Raw genomic sequence first — 21,849 nt, forward strand, 5'->3', positions numbered from 1 at the left:
CCCCCCCCCCCCCCCCCCCCCCCCCCCCCCCCCCCCCCCCCCCCCCCCCCCCCCCCCCCCCCCCCCCCCCGCATGCTTGCTTGCTCTCTTTTTCTCAAAAAAAAAAAAAAAAAGACCAAAAAAAACAACAAAAAAAACCTTAAGAAACCAAGATCTGGGCTCTAGATGAAGTCATTGCTACTGGGCATTGCTTGTAGGGGCTGTCAGCAGACCATATCTATATATATTTATGCATATATGTATTTCTGTATGTGTATGAGTAAATGTATGAACATGATGTACTTGACCTATCATTTGTCTTGTCTTAACTTCTGTTAATCTGAGACCATACCCTTGTCTGAATCTTTTGAATTTCCTTGTGATTCTGGTTGTTCCTATCTTGCCTATCCCTTAAAAGGTGGTATTTTGATCACCTGAGATTTCTTTTGTCCCACATGTTAAATAGGTCACATTGACTTCTCATTGCCGTTTTTAGTTTTGGCTCCTGTCATTTCTTGCTTGGACTGTTAGAACAGCCTCCTGTTTGTCCTTCTTGCTCCCACTCCTCCCCTCCTCCTATTGTTCTTTATATGCTATGGTGTTATCTTTTAAAACATAGATGTGATCTGGGGCACCTAGTTGGCTCAGTTGGTTAAACATCCGACTCTTGATTTTGGCTCAGGTCATGCTCTCATGGTTCTTGAGTTCGAGCCCCATGTTGGGCTCCACACTGAACCTGTGGAACTTGCTTGGGATTCTCTGCCTCCCTTTCTTTCTGCCCCTCCCCTGCTCATTCCCTATCTCTCTCTTTCAAAAATAAAAATAATAAAAATGAAAAAGTGAAAAAAAAACATAGATGTGATCAACAGGAACCTCTAGTAGCATCACAGAGAGTTCCATTAATTCAAGAACAGAGCCTTTAGGGTATGGCATGAGAGGTACTTCTGTGTTTATCTTCCTTTCTTGCCAAACAGTGTTTCTTACACATTCAATGCATGAGTCACATCAGGCTGTTCATACATACTCACCCTTCCATGGCCTTGTACATGCTGTTCTTTTTGCTTGCAATATCTTTTGTTTTTTTCTTTCTGCCCCACCCCCCCCCTTAATTTTAAATATTCTTTTATTTAGAGTTACAGTTGCAGCTCATCCTTTGTGATGCTTTGTCCTTTTCTGTATTTCTAGACAGTGGTAGTAATCTTAACAGATTACTAAAATTAGTTGCTCAGATATTTATTTCTCCTCACTAGACCATGAGATCTTCAAGGGCAAGGATTATTTCTTGATTTTTATAGTAAGGGTTACTTTTATTATGGTATCATTTAAATAGTGGTTATAATAATAATAAGTTACCCCTTAATAATAGTGAATGACTACTATGTGTGCTCTATAGTCAGTAGCCAGAGAGCTGTTTTGGAGATGCAGACCTGATCATGTTTATAAAATTTTTTATATGGTTTTTAAACTTTTTAAGTTTTTAAAACTTTTATATGGTTCCTTATTACACTGTTACAATGAAATACATTTTTCTTCATGAGGCTTGCATACCATGATATAGTCTGGTCCTCATTTATGTATGCAGTCTCACCTCAAGTCATTCTGGCCCCCCAAGGGGTCTCTGCTACTAATGTTCATACACACATGAACACATATTCACTCCTTCCTGAAAACACTTTATTTTGTTTAGATGTCTCTTCTTAAGTTTTATCCTTTCTCCAGGAGAACCATTCCCATTCCTCTGAGAGTATCCTGCCCTTTCTGTATGCTCTCATAACATACTTTCCAGTCATAGCATATAATATTTCTTTGGTACTTGCACGGAGTGTGGGGGCAAAGAATGCTTATGTCTTGGTCATTTGAGTTTCCCCAGGATATGTTGTTTGGCACTTCATAAATATTTGAATAAAGATGAGAAGAAAGTTCATCTTGGGGCGCCTGGCTAGCTCAGTAAGTTAAGTGTCCGACTTTGGCTCAGGTCATGATCTCACGGTTCATGAGATCGAGCCTCATGTTGGGCTCTATGCTGACAGCTCAGAGCCTGGAGCCTGCTTCAGATTCTGTGTGTGTCTCTCTTTGCCCCTTCCCTGCTCATGCTCTGTTTCTCTCTGTCTCAATTAATAAATAAAACATTTAATAAAAAAAAAAGGTTCATCTTTTCTCATGGTATCACACTGCTTCTGGAATCTGTGGTGTGTATATTTTATTTGATAGGTTGTCAGAAAATATTTGAATGAGTGTCATATAATCTTTACAACTCTGTGAAGTATATGGTGGTGTTTTTATTCCCTGTCAAACAGAAAACAAACAGGTCCATGAGGTTGTGACTTAGCTTGTAAGTAAGGAACAGAGTGGAAAATTGACTCAGCTCTTCTGATTTAAATCCCATATTCTCTCCATTCCCTTTTGCTGATATAATAAATAGTGACTTCTATATCCTTGCTAGGCAGTTCATATAATTATGTATCTTTGGTGAATACTTCAGATTTTGCTTAATATGCTTCTGATTTCTCTCAATCTGCTTTTGATTTAGAAACTAATAAGTTCAAAATCATTCTGAAATCTTAGAACTACCAGTTTAGTGTTTTATTCAAGGTTTTTCTTTTTTCGTGCTGCAGAGACATGCAAACTGTGATCTATGATTAAACCTCAGAGCATTTTCAGAACCCGTGAAATCATATGCAAAACTGGGGCTTTCTGGAGCAAGGTCCATGAATATGAGCAGCTTCTCAAACAGATGTGTGTATGTGTGAGTTGGGAAAAGAATGAACTGTAGTCCAAAAAGTATTTTCTGGATGATCTGGACAACAAGAAGGGTTCCTATGCTTAACTGGAGTACTGGCTTGACCACCTAATCCCTTTTTTTTTTTAATTAAGTTTTTAATTTTAATTCCAGTATAGTTGACATACAGTGTTATGTTCATTGCAGGTTTACAGTAGCATGATTTGACAATTGTCCACATTAGTTGGTGCTCATCATGATAAGTGTACTCTTTAATCCCCAGCAGCTATTTCACCCATCCTCCTACCTACTTCTCTTCTGGAATCCATCAGTTCTCAATAATTAAAAGCCTATTTCTTGGTTTGTCTTTCTCCTTTTTTTTTTTTTCCTCCTTTGCTCATTTGTTTTCTAAATTCCACATATGAGTGAAATCATATGGTGCTTAGTTTTCTCTGGCTTATTTCACTTAGCATGATACTCTCTAACTCCATCCATGTTGTTGCAGATGGCAAGATTTCATTTTTTGGCTGAATAATATTCTGTTGTAAATGTATACCACGTCTTCCTTATCCTTTCATCTATCAGTGGATACTAGGATGCTTCCATAATTTGGCTATTGGAAACAATGCTGCAATAAACTTAGAGGTGCCTATATATCTTCGAATTGGTGTTTTTGGATTCTTTGCGTAAATACCCAATAGCATGATTGCTGGATTATAGGGTAATTCCATTTTTAACTTTTGGAGGAACCTCCAAACTGTTTTCCACAGTGGCTGCACCAGTTTGCAGTCTTGCCAATAGTACAGGAGGATTCCCATTTCTCCATATCTTCACCAGCACTGTTGTTTTTTATGTTTTTGATTTTAGCCATTTTTACAGGTGTGAAGTGATATCTCATTGTGGTTTTGATTTGTATTTGCCTGATGATGAGTGATGTTGAGCATCTTTTCATGTCTCTCTTGGCCATCTGGATCTTTGGAGAAATGTCTTTCATGTCTTCTTCCCGTTTCTTAACTGGATTATTTGTTTTTTTCAGTGTTGAGTTGTATAAGTTTTTCATATATTTTGGATATTAACCCTTTGTCAGATACATAATTTGCAAATATCTCCCTCCATTCAGTAGGCTGCCCTTTAGTCTTGTGGATTGTTTCCTTTACTGTGCAGAAGCTTTTTATTTTGATCAGGTTCCAATAGTTTATTTTTGCTTTTGTTTCCCTTGCCTCAGGAGACCTATTTAGAAAAATGTTGCTATAGCCAATGTCAGAGAAATTACTGCCTGTGCTCTCCTAGGATTTTTATGGTTTCAGGTCTCACATTTTGGTCCTTAATCCATTTTGAATTTATCTTTATGTATAGTGTAAGCCAGTGGTCCGGTTTTAATATTTTGCATTTAGCCATCCAGTTCTCTCAATAGCATTTGTTCAAGAGGCTTTTTCCTGTTGCATATTCTTTCCTCCTTTGTCATAGATAAATTGACCATATAAATGTGGATTTGTTTCTGTGATTTTTATCCTATTCCATTGATCTATGTGCCATTTTTGTGCCAATACCATACTGTTTTGATTACTACAGCCTTGTAGTATAGCTGGAAATCTGGAATTGTGATATCTCAAGTGCTGTTCTTTTTCAAGATTATTTTAGCTATCCTGGGTCTTCTGTGGTTCCATAAAAAGTTTAGAATTGTTTGTTTTCTGTGAAAAATGTTGTTGGTATTTTGATATGGATTGCATTAAATCTGTAGATTGCTTTGGGTAGTGTGGACATTTTAACAATGTATGTTTTCCCAATCCATGAGCATGGAATATTTTTCCATTTGTGTCATCTTCACTTTCTTTCATTGGTGTTTTATAGTTTTCAGAGTATAGGTCTTTCACTTCCTTGGTTAAGTTTATCCCTAGGTATTTTATTATCTTTGGTTCAATTGTAAATGGGACTGCTCTCTTAATTTCTCTTTCTGTTGCTTCATTATTAGTGTATAAAAATGCCACAAATTTCTGTATGTTGATTTTGTATCCAGCAACCTTACCGAATTCCTTTATCAGTCTAGTAGTTTCTTGGTGGAGTCCTCAGAGTTTTCTCTATGTAGTAACATATCATCTACAAGTAGGAAGAAATAAAACTTTCGCTAACTAATTTGGATTTTTATTCCTTCCTCTTGTCTGATTGCTGTGACTAGAACTTCCAGTACTATGTTAAATAATGACCATCTACTCTTCACTGCAGCATCAGGTTGACCAGTACAACCTATAACTTCAGTGCAATCACTTGGAGGGCTGTGGTGATTTTAAAATTTGAAAAGTTTTAATTAGAAGAGATAATTACATTTGAAAAATGTAAGGAAAAATCTTAGATTTGGAATTAACTTGCATAGAAAACAGAACTTGGAAATTGAGACACATTTAATCATCATAATCTTGATTATACCTAAGTGATTACTTAATAGCATGAAAACAATTTTATTTTTCTACACATGTTTACTACTGGGTAGAGAGGCCTTGAAAGCAGGGACTCCTGTCAGCTGTTCACCTTGTGCTTCAGTACTTAGCATAAGCGCAGCACAATTTAGCTGTGTGTTGAATAAAACTAAGGTAGATACTTTGAATTAGAGTCAAGCTGGGTAAGACTGGGGCAGAAGGAAGGGCCAGGGGACAAGTGCAGTGAATTGGGAGAGGTTTTTAAGGTATGGCATTTGCTGAAGAGCTGCATTTAGAAGTTGCCTTGAGACTTCTCGGGTTCCTGAGGCCTCAGCCTGAGACGCCTCGGCCCTCAGGTGGATGGTGGCTTTTACCTTGAATACAGCCATAATACCCAAAAATCTTTTGGTGCTTCGTCAAGAGCTTCTTCTGAGGGGTGTTATCTTTTTCTCTTTATTTTAGTTTTTAAATAGGCCATTTCTGCACATGATTCAAAGTTCAAAAGGCATACAGTGCAATGTTTTGCTCCTAACCCAGACCCATGTCCTATTCCCTGAAGGCAGCTAGCACAACCAGCTTCTTGTATATCCTTCCAGAGATAATTTGTGCATACTACGTGTGTGTATTTTTTTTTTTAAATAAAGTTGGCAGCACTCTTTAGCTCCTAGTTTTTAGTTAATATATTATAAAACTTGCTTTGTGCCAATTTATAAAGAATTCAGTTTTCATAACTGCATGGTGTTTTATTGTAAAGATATACCACCCATCAGTCCCCTTTTTAAAATTTTTTATTTATTTTTTTGAGAGAGCATGTGTGACGGGGGAGGGGACAGAGAGAGAGAGAATGAATGAATGAGAGAATGAGAGAATCCCCACCAGGCTCCACACTGTGCACAGAGCCCAATGCAGAGCTCAATTCTGTGACCCTGAGATCATGAACTGTGGCGAAATCAAGAGTCGAATGCTCAGCTGACTGAGCCACCCTGGCACCCTTTATAATCAGCCTCCTTGGAATCCTATTAATCAGTCCCCTATTTTTGCCATTTTGGTTGATTCCTTTTAGCTTAGCACATAGCTTTTATATGTCATTTTGAACACATTCACATATGTGGGAATATACATGTATGATACATGACTAAAAGTGGTATATCTGAGTCCTGGTCTGTGTCACCTGTCATATTCTTAGGTCTTGCCAGGTGGGTCTTTATAGTTTCTGTACCAGTTTAACTCTTACCAGCAGTGTATGTACACAAAGGTGTCTATCTCCCTACACTCTAGGCAGCACGAGTACTCTGTAACTTTACTTTGGTCAGACTGATTGGCACAGACAGAAGATTATTGTAGTGTTAATTTGCATGTCACTTATGCATGAAGTATTGAATATCTTTATGTTTCCTGTTTTAAGAACTTTGACTATATGTTTTGTCCATTTTTCTGAATGGTTGAAAACTGAAATCGAATCTCACTACCTTCCATTTCACAGGAGCCCAGTTGTCTGAATTTAGAAGATAGAATTTGTAGTCAGATTTCAAGATCTCTGTGACCTAATGGAGACCTGGCGACTATCATTTGTAATATGGTTTATGAGATAAAACCAGACTCTTAAGCTCTACAGGGGCATGATGACAGGAATGAAACAGTTCTTCCTTCTATTAAAGGAGACCAAATCCTGGTTATAGAGTCCTTACACTGAAGGTATTTTACAGAATATATGCTGACGGGAAAAGAGCTAGGGTACATAGCACTATTTGTCCAGTAGGTTTTTTTCCTTTGATTGGGCCATGAGGTGGTGTAGGGCCGTAGACACTGAGGTGTTATATGTTGTTTGTTCATTTTTTGACTTTGTTGTTAATTGAGAAAAAGAATTTTTAATCTTTAAGCTAGTGTATAGAATTGTGGATCAGGTTCCATGGTCCTGTCTTACCCAAAGTTGTATGTTTCTCTAAGTTCTTACCTCTTTTTCTAAATTTTCAGTGTTCAGTAATTCCAGGTAAATATTTGGTATATTTGCTTTTGACACTAAAACTTCATAGATGCCTGAAAATCTTGGGAATATGGTGGGATATTTTGAAATCATTTTCAGATACATTCAGTTATCTGGAAAAACTTCTCTCTTGGGACACCTGGATGGCTCAGTCATTAGCATCCGACTTTGTCTCAGGTCATGATCTCATGATTTGTGAGTTCGAGCCCCATATCAGGCTCTCTGCTGTCAGCACAGAGCCTGCTTTGGATCCTCTGCCCCCTTTTCTTTGCCCGTTCCCTGCTTGTGCTCTCCCCAAAATAAATATTAAAAAAATATTGTGTCTCATATGTAATTAAATACATAAATCCACAGTCATCTCTACATACACACAGTAATACAAATACATGTTGTTCTCAGTAACTTAATTTTCACGGTTTTAAAATTGTTTAGTAAACAACTGTTAGGACATAAAACATTGATGAGCTGAACATTAAAAAATTGTCATCCAAATATCCCTTCTCTGTTAACATTAGCATCTATCTTTGTCTAAAGGATTGTTGTGTAAAAATAAAAATCCATTGATCTCATAAAGTCAGTGAAAATGATACCGAAGAAGTTGGAAAGGAAGAATACAAGAGTAGTTGTGTGCTAGAAGCATTTTTAGAAATAGTAATGAAAGGATTCTGAGAGAGTTGGGCAAAGAGTGGCATCATGTTATCAGTCCATTATTTGGAAAAAGTATACCAAAAAATAGCAGTGGTTGGCTCATCTTTTGAGGGGAAGAATTGGAGAAGTTTTCTCTAGCTTATAGTGGAGATTACAAATTTTAGTGGGTTGGTAAATTTACATAATCTGTGGATAAGGACAGATGAAATACAGTATAGCTTTTGTATCTGGTTTTTACTTAGCATAATGTTTTCAGCAACATGATTCATCCATGTTGTAGCATGTATCAGTACTTAATTCCATTTTAGAGCTGAATAGTATTCCCTTATATGGATATACCCAATTTTGTTACTCATTTATCAACTGATGGCATTTGTGTTTCTACTTTTTGAGTGTTAGGAATACAGTTACTGTGAATAATTATGTGCACATTTTTGTGTGAAGACTGGTTTTCATTTCTCTTGGGTATATACCTATGAGTGGAACTTATGTGTCATAGTGACTCTGTATTTAACTTCTGAGGAACTGCCAGACTCTTTCCCCAATAGCTGTACCATTTACATCACACCCCCCCAAGGTGTAAGGTTTTTAATTTCTCCATATCCTCACTATTTCACTTAGCATAATATCGTCAAGGATCATCCATGTTGTCATCAATGACAATATATCCTTTTTTCTCATGTCTGAACAACATTGCATCATGTATATGTACACTACATCTTTTCCATTCATCTGTTGATGGACACTTAGGTTGTTTCCATATTGTGGCTAGTGTGAATGATGCTATAGTGAATGTGGGCCTGCAGCTCTCTTTGAGATCCTGTTTTCATTCCCTTTGGATATATACCCGGAAGTGGAATGGCTGGCAGATGTTTATTAAAAAAAAAAAAAAAAAAAAAAAGGAAAGAAAACATACTCTATGAATAAAGACCATACACCTTTAAATTTTATTTTCTTTCAAAGCAGCCTATTTTTCTCCATGTGCTTTTTCTCTTGGCATTCTCCTAAGAACCACAATATAAGTTATGGTCTCCTAAGTCTTTCCCAAATTGTGGATCTCTTTCCTTAGCCTGTTTTCTGAATTTCAGATCTATACTTTCAGCTTGCTTTGACTCCTCCACTTGCCTTTTAGATGCAAGTTCCTAATCTTCTCCTACAGGCTGCATCATCATTCTCTGAGGGACATTTTTATTAAAAGCATCATCATTTTCTTAGTAACCCATATTCAAAACATCCGTTTCTTTTTTAAATTAAAAAATTGCTATTTCTAAATATAGCAGTCACACTAAAAGTACTGTTTCTAGATAACTAAGATTTTTGTAAGGGACAGTATTTTTTTTTTTTAATGTTTTATTTATTTCTAGGAGAGAGAGAGACAGCGTGAACAGGGGAGGGTCAGAGAGAGAGGGACTCACAGACTGAAACAGGCTCCAGGCTCCGAGCTGGCAGTCAGCAGAGAGCCCGACGCGGGGCCCGAACCCACGAACCGCGAGATCATGACCTAAGCGAAAGTCGGACGCTTAACCGACTAAGCCACCCAGGCGCCCCTGTAAGGGACAGTATTGTTAGAAGATAACTTTTTTCAAAATTATGACAGGTTTGAATGACACTTATATCTTTTGCAAGTGTTAAGCAGCCGCCACTTACTGGTTATTTACACAAAAGTAGAGCTTGGATACTTAATCTGTATTTAATGCCCACTTGTTGAATTTATATACAAATATATATTAATATATCCCTGTGTCATATTCTAAATGCTAAGTAAATCATTTACACTGCTTTTCAGCATTTTCCCATCACTCTCTCAGAAATCGCTAGTTGTTTTGCTTTCTTTTGTTTTAAAGTATCTAGTATGGTACTGTTTACACTGTAGATAATTTATGAGATGTTTGACACAGAATTGAGAATCTTGAATCTTAGACCCTCAGTAGACTTGGTTTTCAGCATTCTCTTCTGGTAGATAAAATTTTGAAATCTTGTAGATCTGAAAAATGCCTCTATTTTATTCTTGCTTGTTAGATCATAATTATCATTTGAAAATAAATTTTACTTTAAAATGTTCAAGACATTGTATCGTTTTCTAGCTTACAGTGTTGCTGTCTATTGAAGTCTGATGCCATTTCGATTCCTTTGTTGTGGTAGGTGCTCTGATTCCCCCATCTGGTGACTCATGTCTTTAAGTTCTAAAAACTTTTGGTGTGTGTGTGTGTGTGTGTGTTGTTGTTGTTTTTCCTACTTGCCTCAGTTTTCTCTCTCATTGCTTTCTGGCATATATGTGTTAGATGTAGGTCATCTAGCACTTATCCTCTAATCTTATTTTTTGATCTCTCATTTTCTTCTTGTTCTGCTCTCTGGGTGACATTCAACTCTTTTTTCTATCATAGTTCTTATTTGTTCTTAATTCTTGCTGTCTTTTTTTTAATAGCATCTTATTTCATTGATAGTATTTTTTTTCTTTATGAATCATCAAACGAAAGCACATGAAAGAATACAGTACACAGAATCGAATAAGATATTTAACTATTCATGTACATTCAGTACTCCTTTCTTAGGAAGAAAAGATACTACTAAGGAGTTTGTACTTTCTTTGTTCTTCATTGCCGTTTTATAGGACTTCTGGATGGAGCTGGAATAAACACGTGTCGGTCTCCATGTTTTTATTTTCTGCTTCTTTCTTTCTATGTATAACTCCTAGTCACCCTTTAAGACAATTCAAATATTTATTTCCTTCAGGATGGTTTTTCCAGTCCTCTCTCCTATGGCCAGTTTTAGTACAAGATAGTGTATGTTTACTTTCTCTCTTCCTTGAGTGCCTATGAGGTAGTAGTAGTAGTGGTAAAAAGTGTATGCTTTGGACAGAGACAAATCTAGGATTAGATCCTGGGTCCAATATATAGCCCACTATGGCACTGTATGATCCTAGTGTAGTTATTTAACCTCTCTGAGTCTGTTTCATATGTACTGTAGATAAAATAAAAATACTTCTCATAACAATGTAAAAGTATATGAGAATGTAGTTAAAGGACATGGCACACAGTAAGAATTGTCAGCCATGATTGTTAGCCTGTGAACTCCTTGGTGGCTGCTACTCTGTATCTCCAGTGTCCTTTAAACATAGGAGACCTTTAATATGTGCTTTTAACACCTAGTTATTACCTAAAATGAACAAACTAGAATTCCACAAATAGCCACCAAAAAACTTGTGCTGTCTTTGTCTATAAATTAAAAACAACTCCACGCACATTTATAGACTTTTATAAGGGATGTTGGATGCATTGCTTGCGCATGAATTTATCAGCGATTCAGTGTTTATCAGACAATTTCTGAAGATTGATTTAGAGCCTTTGACTGAAGAGGAATGATTGATTGGCTAAGGGTAAGCTGTTCTTATAATAAGCATTGGAAAGAGTTCAAAATGTTATAGAGGCATACTTATTAGTCTGACCCTGGAAATATGCAATGTCTGTGGTTATATGTGAGGCCTGTAAGTAGCATTCTTACCAGGGATGATGGTATAGATTTAGTGGTTTAAAAAAAAAAAAAGAGCTATGCACTACTTTGAATTTATTTAGCACTCTGTGGTTGATTTCTACAAATGATGAGTAGAATTTCGCTTACGGGTCCATTCAGCAAGCAATTGAGTGTTGCCTTTGTGCCAGGCATTTTCTTGATGCTAGAGATATAGCAAAGAGTAAGACAGTCTTGGCCTTTAAGAATTACAGCTTTGAGTGTATGAGAGAGAGAGAGAGAGAGAGAGGGAAGCAGCACCTAGACACCAAAGAAGTATAGCAGGATGATAGGTAAAGAATATCAGGTAGAGTGGGGAACTAGATTCTTTTAGGCCCCACTGAAGGCAGGGTTAGTCCCAGAACCCAGGTCTCCTGACCCCCAGTTTAGTGTTCTTTCATAACATGGTAGTCTCTTGAATAGAAAGTAATTTTACATGGAGCGTTAATGTGAATGAAGATAAACATTTTCTGCAGTAGATTCTGTGGCCTGCAGGTATGACCTTATTCTCGAGTTCCATATCATGTAAGCTACCATTGTTTATTCTTAAGACAGAATGATTTTAAGAAATAGTATAGTAATCTTCACATGACTGCTTCCTTCTCAGTTTACATTATTGTGGGGCTTTGGAAAAATTCAGGGCCTCAAAATAGTAATCTCAGTTTCCAGTTTAATTTTATATACTACAGCTTTAACTATATGAAGACGAGGATCCAGTTAGTATCTCTCAAGTGCTTGGGTGCATGTTAGTGGAGCTTATTCCCCATAGTGTGAGACACACTGTGAAAGTCAATAGCTTGTGATCATGAGTCAGTAATAATCATCCATTTTGTGAACATTGGAATACATTTTCTACTTCAGCAGTTGCTCTAAACCTCTGAATGAAGTTAAGAATATATTTTTGAGAAACATTTTCTCTGGTACATTAACTGCCACCGTAGAATGGGTCCCAACCCAGGGTCTGTGTAATAAATTATTATAATCGTTTGTAATGAATACTTGTAATGCTCAAGACCTTAGGCAAAAGAAACTAAATAGGTAAACATTTTGTAGTGCTTAGTTGACGCAGACTTATGTATCTCTGTGTCTGTTCTAAGCACCCTTTGTGAATGAACATGTTATCTTTTGGAGTACTTAGATTTACAGAGTACCTAATGCAACAGTCATTTTGAAGCCTTTAAAAATGAGTAGAATATGTGTTTTTCCTTATCCTGTGGGTAGGTGGTGATAAGTGGCATTCTTATTTTTCCCCAGATTTGATAACCCCTCTGAGGAGTGGACAGAGGAGTGGACAGAGCTGAGTGTCAGCTTTGTACTGTCTTTATCCCTGATTCGCCATTATAGCTGGACACTGACAGCTTGACCATTCCAAGCATCCTTCAGAGGATCCCCACCAGGTGGCTTTGAGCTGAGGACAGGCATCTACAGTTCTTTATCTCAAATTCTCCCTTGTGAGGGCTGCTACGAGAAGCTAGTAGTTCAGTGCTTCCCAACTTTCTGTAGGCATCAGAGTCATCTAGAGAGCTTTAAAAAAAAAAAAATACAGGGGCCCCTGGGTGTCTCAGTGGTTGGGTGACCGACTTTTGATTTCAGCTGAAGTAATGATCTCATGGTTTGTTGGACTGAACCCCACATCAGGCTCTGTGCTAAGTGCAGAGCCTGCTTGGGATTCTCTCCCTGTCCCTCCCCCACTCGTGCCTGCATGCTCTCTCATGCTCACTCACACTCTCAAAATAAATAAACTTAAAAAAAAAAAATACAGATGCTTGGGACCATTGCCTGGAATTTAGGTTTAATTTGACTGGGACACTATTTCTATAAAAGTTTCCTGGAGCAGTCTAATTGTGCAGCCAGAGTTGATAATCACAGCTCTAATGGAAGTCCTACACAGGAAAGAGGGGCTGGGGGAATAGAAGATGCCACCTGCATTTATGCATAAGTCCCTAAAGTGGTACTCCTTCCCAAATAATGCCACCGTTTGCCATATCCTGTGTTGTCTAGTACAGAAGATTAAATTGCTCTGGAGTCAGACCATCTGAAAGCATCATAACCTTAAAATGGAGATGATAGTACTCAATTCATAGAGTTGTTTTGAAGCTCAAATAAAGTAATGTGTTTGAAATGCCTAGTATGATACGTGACACACAGGATGGGTGCACATCTAATAGGACAGTTTTCATCTTTATTAAATAACTTGTCAGTGTGCATGGGGTGTTGAATTTTTTCTAAAAACTCTACATTCGGGACGCCTGGATGGCTCAGTTGGTTAAGCGTCCGACTTCAGCTCAGGTCATGATCTCATGGTTCGTGGGTTCAAGCCCCGCATCGGGCTCTGTGCTGACAGCTAGCTCAGAGCCTGGAGCCTGCTTCGGATTCTGTATCTCCCTCTCTCTCTCTGACTCTCCCCTATTCATGCTGCCTCTGTCTTCCTCTCTCTCTCACAGAAGTATATAAAACATTAAAAAAATTTTTTAAAAACAACAACAAAACTCTACATTCGTATAGATGAATGTATCTTTGTGATCCGTATTTGTCATTTTTAATCGCAGCTGAATATTAAATCTTGACACTTTTTCAGTTGTATAGCATATGGGTTAATTCTCATTTTTCACAAATACTGCTAGAACTGACAGTCATGTGGAAAGAGGAGTTCTTTGATTTTCTTGGATTACAGTTGCTTAAAAAAATGGAATTGCCAGCTCATATAGGTATGGTCAATATTATGAGGTTACTCTATGGGGCGCCTGGGTGGCTTAGTCGGTTAAGCGTCCGACTTTCGCTTAGGTCATGATCTCGCGGTTCGTGGGTTCGAGCCCCGCGTCGGGCTCTGTGCTGACTGCCAGCTCGGAGCCTGGAGCCTGTTTCAGTCTGTGACTCCCTCTCTCTCTGACCCTCCCCTGCTCACGCTGTCTCTCTCTCTCTCTCTCCTAGAAATAAATAAAATATTTAAAAAAATATATATTATGAGGTTACTCTAAAGTGGGGTTATCATGTGATGTGCCATTGAGGATGTGTAGATTTACCATTTGCCCACTTACCAAGGTGACTGGATAAGGAAATGTTGTGCCCAGGAGCTACTTGATGGACTAGAACAGTGAGGGATTGTCAGGGAACAGAACATGTTCTAGGCCTTAGATTCATACAGCAAGAAAAAGTATTCAGGGCTGAAAAGCAGTTTACATTTGTAAAGAACAATTTTGGTGCAGTATTAGACAATGATCTAATATTTACCTTTTTTTTTTAAATAACAACAATGTGAAAGTAGGTATTACATTTGGCTGTTAGCCAAGTTGGTTTTGCATTTATAGAAAAATATAAATAACGGGCATTGTCTTTAGACATACAGTTTTTTGAGGTGTTTTTATATAGCTGAGTAATTACTAACCTTTCTTCCCTTAAGTAGAGATGGCAAGTGAGAGGTTAGAATTTTTCTTATGAGTACTCTCAGTGAAGGAACTATAGATGACTTCATTTTATATGTAGAAGCTTTACAGAAATGAAGATTATCAGGAAGTATATTCCTGCCAGAAATGTAATGTCCAAGTTACTTAGTCTCCTACTTGGCTAATGAGATCAGACAAGCCTGGATAGGTGTTTAGAAAACAAAACAAAACATACATATACATAATAGATGTGTGTATGTGTGTGTATGTACATGTAGTTTATATAAGTTTTTACTTATTTTTAAGGGACTAGGATCTTTTTTTTTTTTTTTTAATTTTAAATATTTATTTTTGAGAGAGAGAGAGGCAGATTGTGAGTTGGGGAGGAGCAGAGAGGGAGGGAGACACAGAATTTGAAGTAGGCTCCGGCTCTGAGCTGTCAGCACAGAGCCTGACACAGGGCTCAAACTCATGAACCATGAGATCATAACTTGAGCCAAAGTTGGACGCTTAACTGACTGAGCCACCCAGGTGCCCCTAGGATCTATTCTTAAAGCTAGATGTAAGTCAGATTTTGGAGAATAATTAAATACCAGCCAGTTCCTTCCTATTTGTTTCTTGCCACGTGAAATCAATCAGCTTCAAAAAAATCACCACTTCCATTCCCCACTAATAACCCTTCTTTTGGTTTATTTTTGCAGGAGGTATATCGAATTCCAAAGAAAAGTCAAACTGAAAAGGAGAGCACAAGTAGGTATTCAGAGGTACTCTGTATATATGGCTTTACAAATACTGTTTTGGAAATATGCAGAGGTAAACGATAAGAATTTTAGCTATTTTGTTTTTGAAACCCAACAGTATGTAATTAGGTGAATGAAGTATTTGGTGTAAAAGTTTGTAAACTTGTCTTTTTATTCTTTCTTAGTGAATTTTTGACAAAAGAGATGTCTCTTTATACTACCTTTGTTGTTGCTTTCCTTGAAGTCATTGCTTTTAGTAGCTTTTCTTCCATTTATTTGTTCCTCTAGAACAGACATTGTTAAACCTGTACTCCTAAATGTCTGTATAAGTCTTTACCCATAGATGTTTAAATGTAAAATCCTTTATTTACATTCACTTTTCTAGGGAAAAATCAAAACTTTCATCAGGTTCTCAGGGAGTCAGTGATTCCTCAAAAGGTTAAGAGTCATCACAGGGGTACCTGGCTGGTTCAGTCAGTGGAACATGTGATTCTTGATCTCGGGGTTGTGGGTACGAGCCCCATGTTGGGTTTTGAGATTAATTAAAAATAAAATCTCAGACAAACAAAAATAATCATTTCGGAAAAGGTAACAGGAAGGCCATGGTAGTCTGGTTTCTGGGTTTTACTACTTAGGTGTGTTTCCAACATACTCCTTTAAAGATGAAAGCAATGGATCTTATAGTGGCTGTTATTGATCTCTTGAGCCTTCCAGTATTGACCCAACATAGAGTGAAGGACCAGTGTGATCATATTTTTGGTCTTTTTCTTTTTGTTTTTTGCTTGTTTGTTTGTTTATTTTTGAAATGAAGAGCTTTTTATAATCTTAAATCTTATTGGTTAAATAATCATATAGGTTAACACCCTGTGAGGTGTACTTTGCATCATTGTTGGGGTTTTGTTTTTGGTTTGAATATTTTTAACTGTTGGTTTAGTCTCTTCATAGCCAAACATCCTAGTTAGGGCTGGAAAGGATTCCTCCCATAGGAAAGAAGGCAGAGTTGTATAGTGCTGGTTGGCAAAACCAGTGGCACCACTGTAAACTTGATATCAGAGGCTGGCTTCTCTGGGCTCACTGAGTTGAAATCAATAGGAAGATGGACAAAGCTTAAATACCTATGAGGGTTTCCCCCCAATATTTTGCAAATATCTACTCTGAGGTGCCCTCTGAGAGAGATGCGTTTTGAGATTCCTCTGTAATGAAAGATTATAATCTTTCCAGGAAGCAGCCTTTTGTGCACCAGCTTTAGTTTCTTCTTCACATATGTGCCCCGCCCCAACCAGTCTCAGTCTTGTTTATAAGAAATACTTATAATTCAAGCCTGGCTTCTATGTTACTCCTCAATGTCAAGAAATTAAAAAGCTTAGAACCTGTGAAATTCCTAAGAACTGTAAAATATTTTGGGAAATATGTAGCTTAGCTTTACTTTCATTTTATAATATGAAAAGATCAGCCTGAATAAATGGAATGACTTCTGTCTCACATATTCCAAGATGCAGAGTCAGAATATGAACTGTTAGTATGATTCCTTTTCTTATTTTACCAGGATATAGTGAAGAAATAACCACATTTTAAGGAAGTTAACACCAGCACATGGAACCTTGTTTTAACAGTGAAATAGAGAGTTGTGGGCAGGTCCAGATGAAACTAGGTACTTCACAGAAGGATATTGTGCTAATACCTTTTGAGCTGGAACAATTGTTTTAATTGTGTAGCATTTTCTACCAGTGTGTGGTGTAGAGGAGTTCTGTGATCTTCTCACTGATAAATGCTCATATGTGGCCATTGATTAGTAACTGTTTTTGCAAAGAAATGGAGTTTTGGGCCCACTAAAAGGAGAACTGCAAGAATGGCGTATGTAAACCTAACCGTGATGCTAGGGAAGAAAACAAGTGATAGCATGTTTTCCTGAGGTGAGAAGAAGAAAAACCATTTAATGTTTATTGAGAATCTACTTTGTGCTATGAGAAATATTTTATAAGAAGTTCTTTCCACATGACAAAAACAATCTGATTAATCAGGTAGCAGTGCTAACATACACGAAGCAGCAGCATATAATACCAGTTAATTTATATTGAAACATTCAATGGTGGGATTTAGACTTCTTATGGGGCTTGAGCCTCTAGATAAAGAGGCTGAGTGGAAAAGTTTAATAGTATCATCTTTCAGTAGGAAGATGGCATTCTTATTTTGAAGATGTAATTCTCTGGCTTTGATAACTTCCTGAGTTATCAACTATTACTATTTGTGTTTGAAACTTTTTTTTTTTTTTTTAAATTAAAGAGACTTTTCCCTTTTAGGTTTTTATGCTTAGCATGCCAGGCTGCTCTTCTACAAATTGTAAATATGCAGAGTTACAGGGACAGTAGAACGCTTTTACATTTTGAACTGCGAGCAGACTGCCTTGTTAAAGGTAACAGGAACATCTTGCATGCACGTGTTCCACAGAATGTTAGAAAAGTTGAAAGCTTGGACTGAGAGTTTAGGAAAGGTGGAAAAGAGAATTCATGGCAGAGGCTTTCAGGAAATAGAGTGCACACACACACACAACACCTTGTGTCTTATCCAAATTCAGAATGGGCATATGAGGGAGGAGTCCATAGATCCATTTGTTGGATAGAAATTGTGTGATACGGTTGATGTGCTATCATGATGGAGATAAGTCTACCAAGTAAATTTTTAAAAACCCTTTTCCCTTAGTAACTGAACGAGGAAGGGATGCTGTTGGCTTCAGAGAACAAACAGCTGCCCCAAAGACTCCTAACAGGTCAAGAGAGAGAGACCCAGACAAGCAAACTCAGAATAAAGAGAAAAGGAAACGAAGGGGCTCTCTCTCACCACCTTCTTCTGCCTATGAGCGGGGAACAAAAAGGCCAGATGACAGGTAAGTGGCCTTTGTCAGTTACTCTCTTTTCTGAGCCAGTCAGAAAGTTCCCAAGTCAGTACTTCTGATTTGGGGCACCAAGGGATTTTGGAATAAGTATATTCTCTTGATGAATGAGTATAAAACTTTACTGATAAACAGGGAATTAGAGTCTCTTTTGACAGTAAAGACAGTGGAATTTCAGTACTTGGATGGTTTCTACTTGAAAACATTTAAATGTTATTTGAGGAACCACAGAGACTTGTTTTTTCAAGGGAGTGGAGGTGGGTGGGAGATGACTCTTCATAGGTAATGGTAAATCTTCTAAAGCCAGAACTTTGTTTTTTAGTGAATCTTGTGCCTTACCAGTCAAAATGCTGGTTGATCTCTGTGTTAGAGGCTATCTTTCTCATGCTTGTAGAATAACAAACCACATGACCGCTTACTGGGGACTAGAAAACATTTATTCCAGAGATGTTCTTTTTAAATAAAATTTATTTTTTTGAAAAAATGAGATATAGCATTCATATAATGTAATTGTCGAATTTTTAATTTTGGGTTGTCAGGGTTTATAATAGTAAATCCATCATGATTTTAATTTGCATTATCCTAATTACTAAATAGATTGAATATCTTGTCATATGTTTATTAGCCATTCTTGTTTCTTCTTCTGTAAAATGTCTTTTCATATGTACTGTTCATTTAGTATTTGTCTTTTTGAGTTTTAGGAATTCTTTTTTTTTTAAGGATTCTTTATATTCTAAATATAATTCTGCCTGGGCAAATTTTTGCAAATATTTTTTCCCAGTTTGTGGCTTGTGTTTTGACTTTTCTGTCTTTTGATATACAGGATTTATTAATTATGGTGTAATTGAATATATCACAAATATTGTATGTTTCCTTCATGGTTAGTGCTTTTACTGTATTTTAAGAAATTCTTTCTGGATGGTCAGTCAGTTAAGCATCTGACTCTTGATTTCAGCTCAGGTCATGATCTCACAGTTCGTGGGATCAGGCCCCACGTTGGGCTCTGCACTGACAGCAGGGAGCCTGCTTGGGATTCTCCCTCTCTGCCCCTCCCCTGCTCGCATGATCTCTGTCTCTCAAAGTAAATAAATAAACTTAAAAAAAAATTTTAATTAAAAAAAAAAGAAATCCTTCCCTACTCTTGAGGTGATGATACTCTTTCTTTCTTGTCCTTAATTTATTGGGGATTAATTTTTGTATATGTTGTGAAGCCTCAGGATATGGTTTCTTTTTTTTCTAAGTGAGTACCCAGTCTCTGCACCATTTACTTGAAAGCCTATCCTTTCTCCTTGATCTTCAGTGTGCTCTCTCTCCCACAAGTTAGCATCTGGTTTGAGGCTGATAATGTGTCTGTAGCTTATATTAAGTCTTGATAGCAAGTAGGGCATATCCCTACTTGATCTTGTGAGATGTCATGTCTTTTCTCAATTTTTTTTTCCTTCGAATCTGCTTGTCAGAGTCCCTCCACCCATCCCCCAAAAGATGATTCTTAGGAGACTTGACATCTTTACAGTTTTGAGTGGTCTTATTCCTATATTCAGATTGAGTATTCAGATATTTTCTGTTTAATTAGGTCTTCTTTAAAACTTTAAATAAAGATTAAGTTCTTCATTAATCTCCTTAACTGTTTACATTTTCTCTAGAAAGACTTGCGTATCTTGGTATATTCATTTCTGAAAACCTTGACTTTTTTGTTACATTTTCAGTTTGTTGCTGGTGTTTACATATGCAGTTGAGTTTTGTATATTGATCTCATGTTTGGCAACCATACAAAACTCTCAGTGATATTTCAAAGTGTTGGAGGTTTTGCCCTTTTTTTTCTTTTGTCTTTGCCAACAGTCCATATCCTATGAATTTGTTTTTTCCTTTCTAATCCTTTTGCCTATTCTTGTTATTTTACTAGCAATACCTCCAATACAAATCACAGAATAACAGCATTTTTTATTTTGGTAATTGATTGCTACAAATTTTTCTACTCTTTGGGGTGTGTGTGTGTGTGTGTGTGTATATAAAATTTTTAATTGGAATAATTGGGACTCTCAGCTCCTTAATTTTTAGCATTTTTTCTCTTCAAATGAAAGTGTTTGAGGACTTCAGTTTCTTCATAAGTACCATTGAAGTACTCTTTTGATAGTACAGCTTTGTCATAATTTAGTTTTAAATACTATTATGCTTTACAGTGTGTTTAAATTTCTTTCATTTTTTTTTTATTTTGAGAGAGAGTGAGAGAGAGAGAGAGAATGAACACAAGTGGAGGAAGGGAAGAGAGAGATAGGGAGACACAGAACCTAAAACAGGCTCCAGATTCTGAGCTCTCAGCACAGAGCTGCAGGGCTCGAACCCATGGACCATGAGATCATGACCTGAACCAAAGTCACTTAACTGACTGAGTTACCAGGCACCCCCATTTTTGTTAAGTTTCAAATTTAATTGCCATTAATTGGTTTGTATATTACCAGTTCTTAGAATTTTATTGAGACTTCCTTTATAGTCTTTTTTGTTTGATATTAATAGAAGTATGCTATCTTCCTATTGATAGGATTTAACTGATATTTTTTCTTTACTTTTTACTTTCAACTTTTCTGTGTCTGATACATAGTTTATAGCTGATTGGTCTTTTAACTCATTTCACTTTAATAAAACCTAAATCTAATCAATAGTCTGAACAACATAAGTACTTTAGGATGCTTTAGGGGCACCTGGGTGGCTCAGTTGGTTAAGTGTCTGACTTCAGCTCAAGTCATGATCTCGCAGTTCATAGGTTCGAGCCCTTCGTCGGGCTCTGTGCTGACAGCTCAGAGCCTGAAGGCAGCTTCAGATTCTGTGTTTCCCTCTCTGCCATTCCCCTGCTCATGCTCTCTCTCTCCTAAAAAAATAAATAAACATTAAAAAAAATTTTTTTTAAAAAAGGATGCTTTAACTCTGATCATTAGCCCTCCCAATTTATATGCCATTATTGTCCAGCATTATAAGTCTTGTTGCTCCTTCTTCCTTGTCAGTTATTGTTAATTTTTTTATATGTACACAAACTGATTTATTTAGTTTGTATATATTAATCAGTTTTTTTGTTCTCCTTTCTTTTTCCTTAGACCTTCCTTTAAAAGATTTCCTTTGGGGGAGCCTGGGTGGCTGAGTTGGTTAAGGGTCCAACTCGTGATTTCAGTTGAGGTTGAGCTCTGTGTTGGGCTCTGCACTGGGCATGGAGCCTACCTGAGATTCCCTCTCACCTCCCTCTTCCCCTCCCTAGCTTGTGCACGCCCGTATGCATGCTCTTTCTTTCTCTCTCAAACAACAGAAGATTTCCTTTAATGAGTTTTTATTCATACTGTTTCATTTTTTTGTCTAAAAAATCTTTTTTTTCATTGCTCACCTTCAGTTTTAAAAACCCATTTTATTTAATCAGTAGATACAAATTATTTACAGAAATATTCAGTTTTAAGTGTATAATTAAACGTGTTTTGTCAAATGCATGCAGTTAAGTAACCACCACCACAGTCATGATATAGACACTTCTGACATCTCAGAAAATTTTCTTGAGCTCTTTGTAGTCAATCCCCTTTACTTACCCCTGGTTCCTGGCAGCCA

At 37.1% G+C, this 21,849-nt stretch overlaps 1 protein-coding gene across 2 annotated transcripts in view; it reads left to right on the forward strand.

Annotated features, from left to right (window-relative positions):
• Positions 1–21,849, forward strand: part of SETD2 (SET domain containing 2, histone lysine methyltransferase) — a 122,287-nt gene that overhangs the window by 71,717 nt on the left and 28,721 nt on the right. Inside the window, exons 13-14 of one of the 2 annotated variants that reach the window (XM_039228242.1) lie at positions 15,336–15,384; positions 18,075–18,258. In XM_039228242.1, coding sequence (XP_039084173.1) covers positions 15,336–15,384; positions 18,075–18,258 — 233 coding nt within the window. Of the gene's footprint in view, positions 1–15,335; positions 15,385–18,074; positions 18,259–21,849 lie in introns of those variants that run through there. The other variant, XR_005527707.1, reaches the window with a different exon arrangement.

Source organism: Hyaena hyaena, unplaced genomic scaffold (genome assembly GCF_003009895.1).
Source record: "Hyaena hyaena isolate Hyena2069 unplaced genomic scaffold, ASM300989v1 scaffold_30, whole genome shotgun sequence".
Classification (NCBI taxonomy): domain Eukaryota; kingdom Metazoa; phylum Chordata; class Mammalia; order Carnivora; family Hyaenidae; genus Hyaena; species Hyaena hyaena.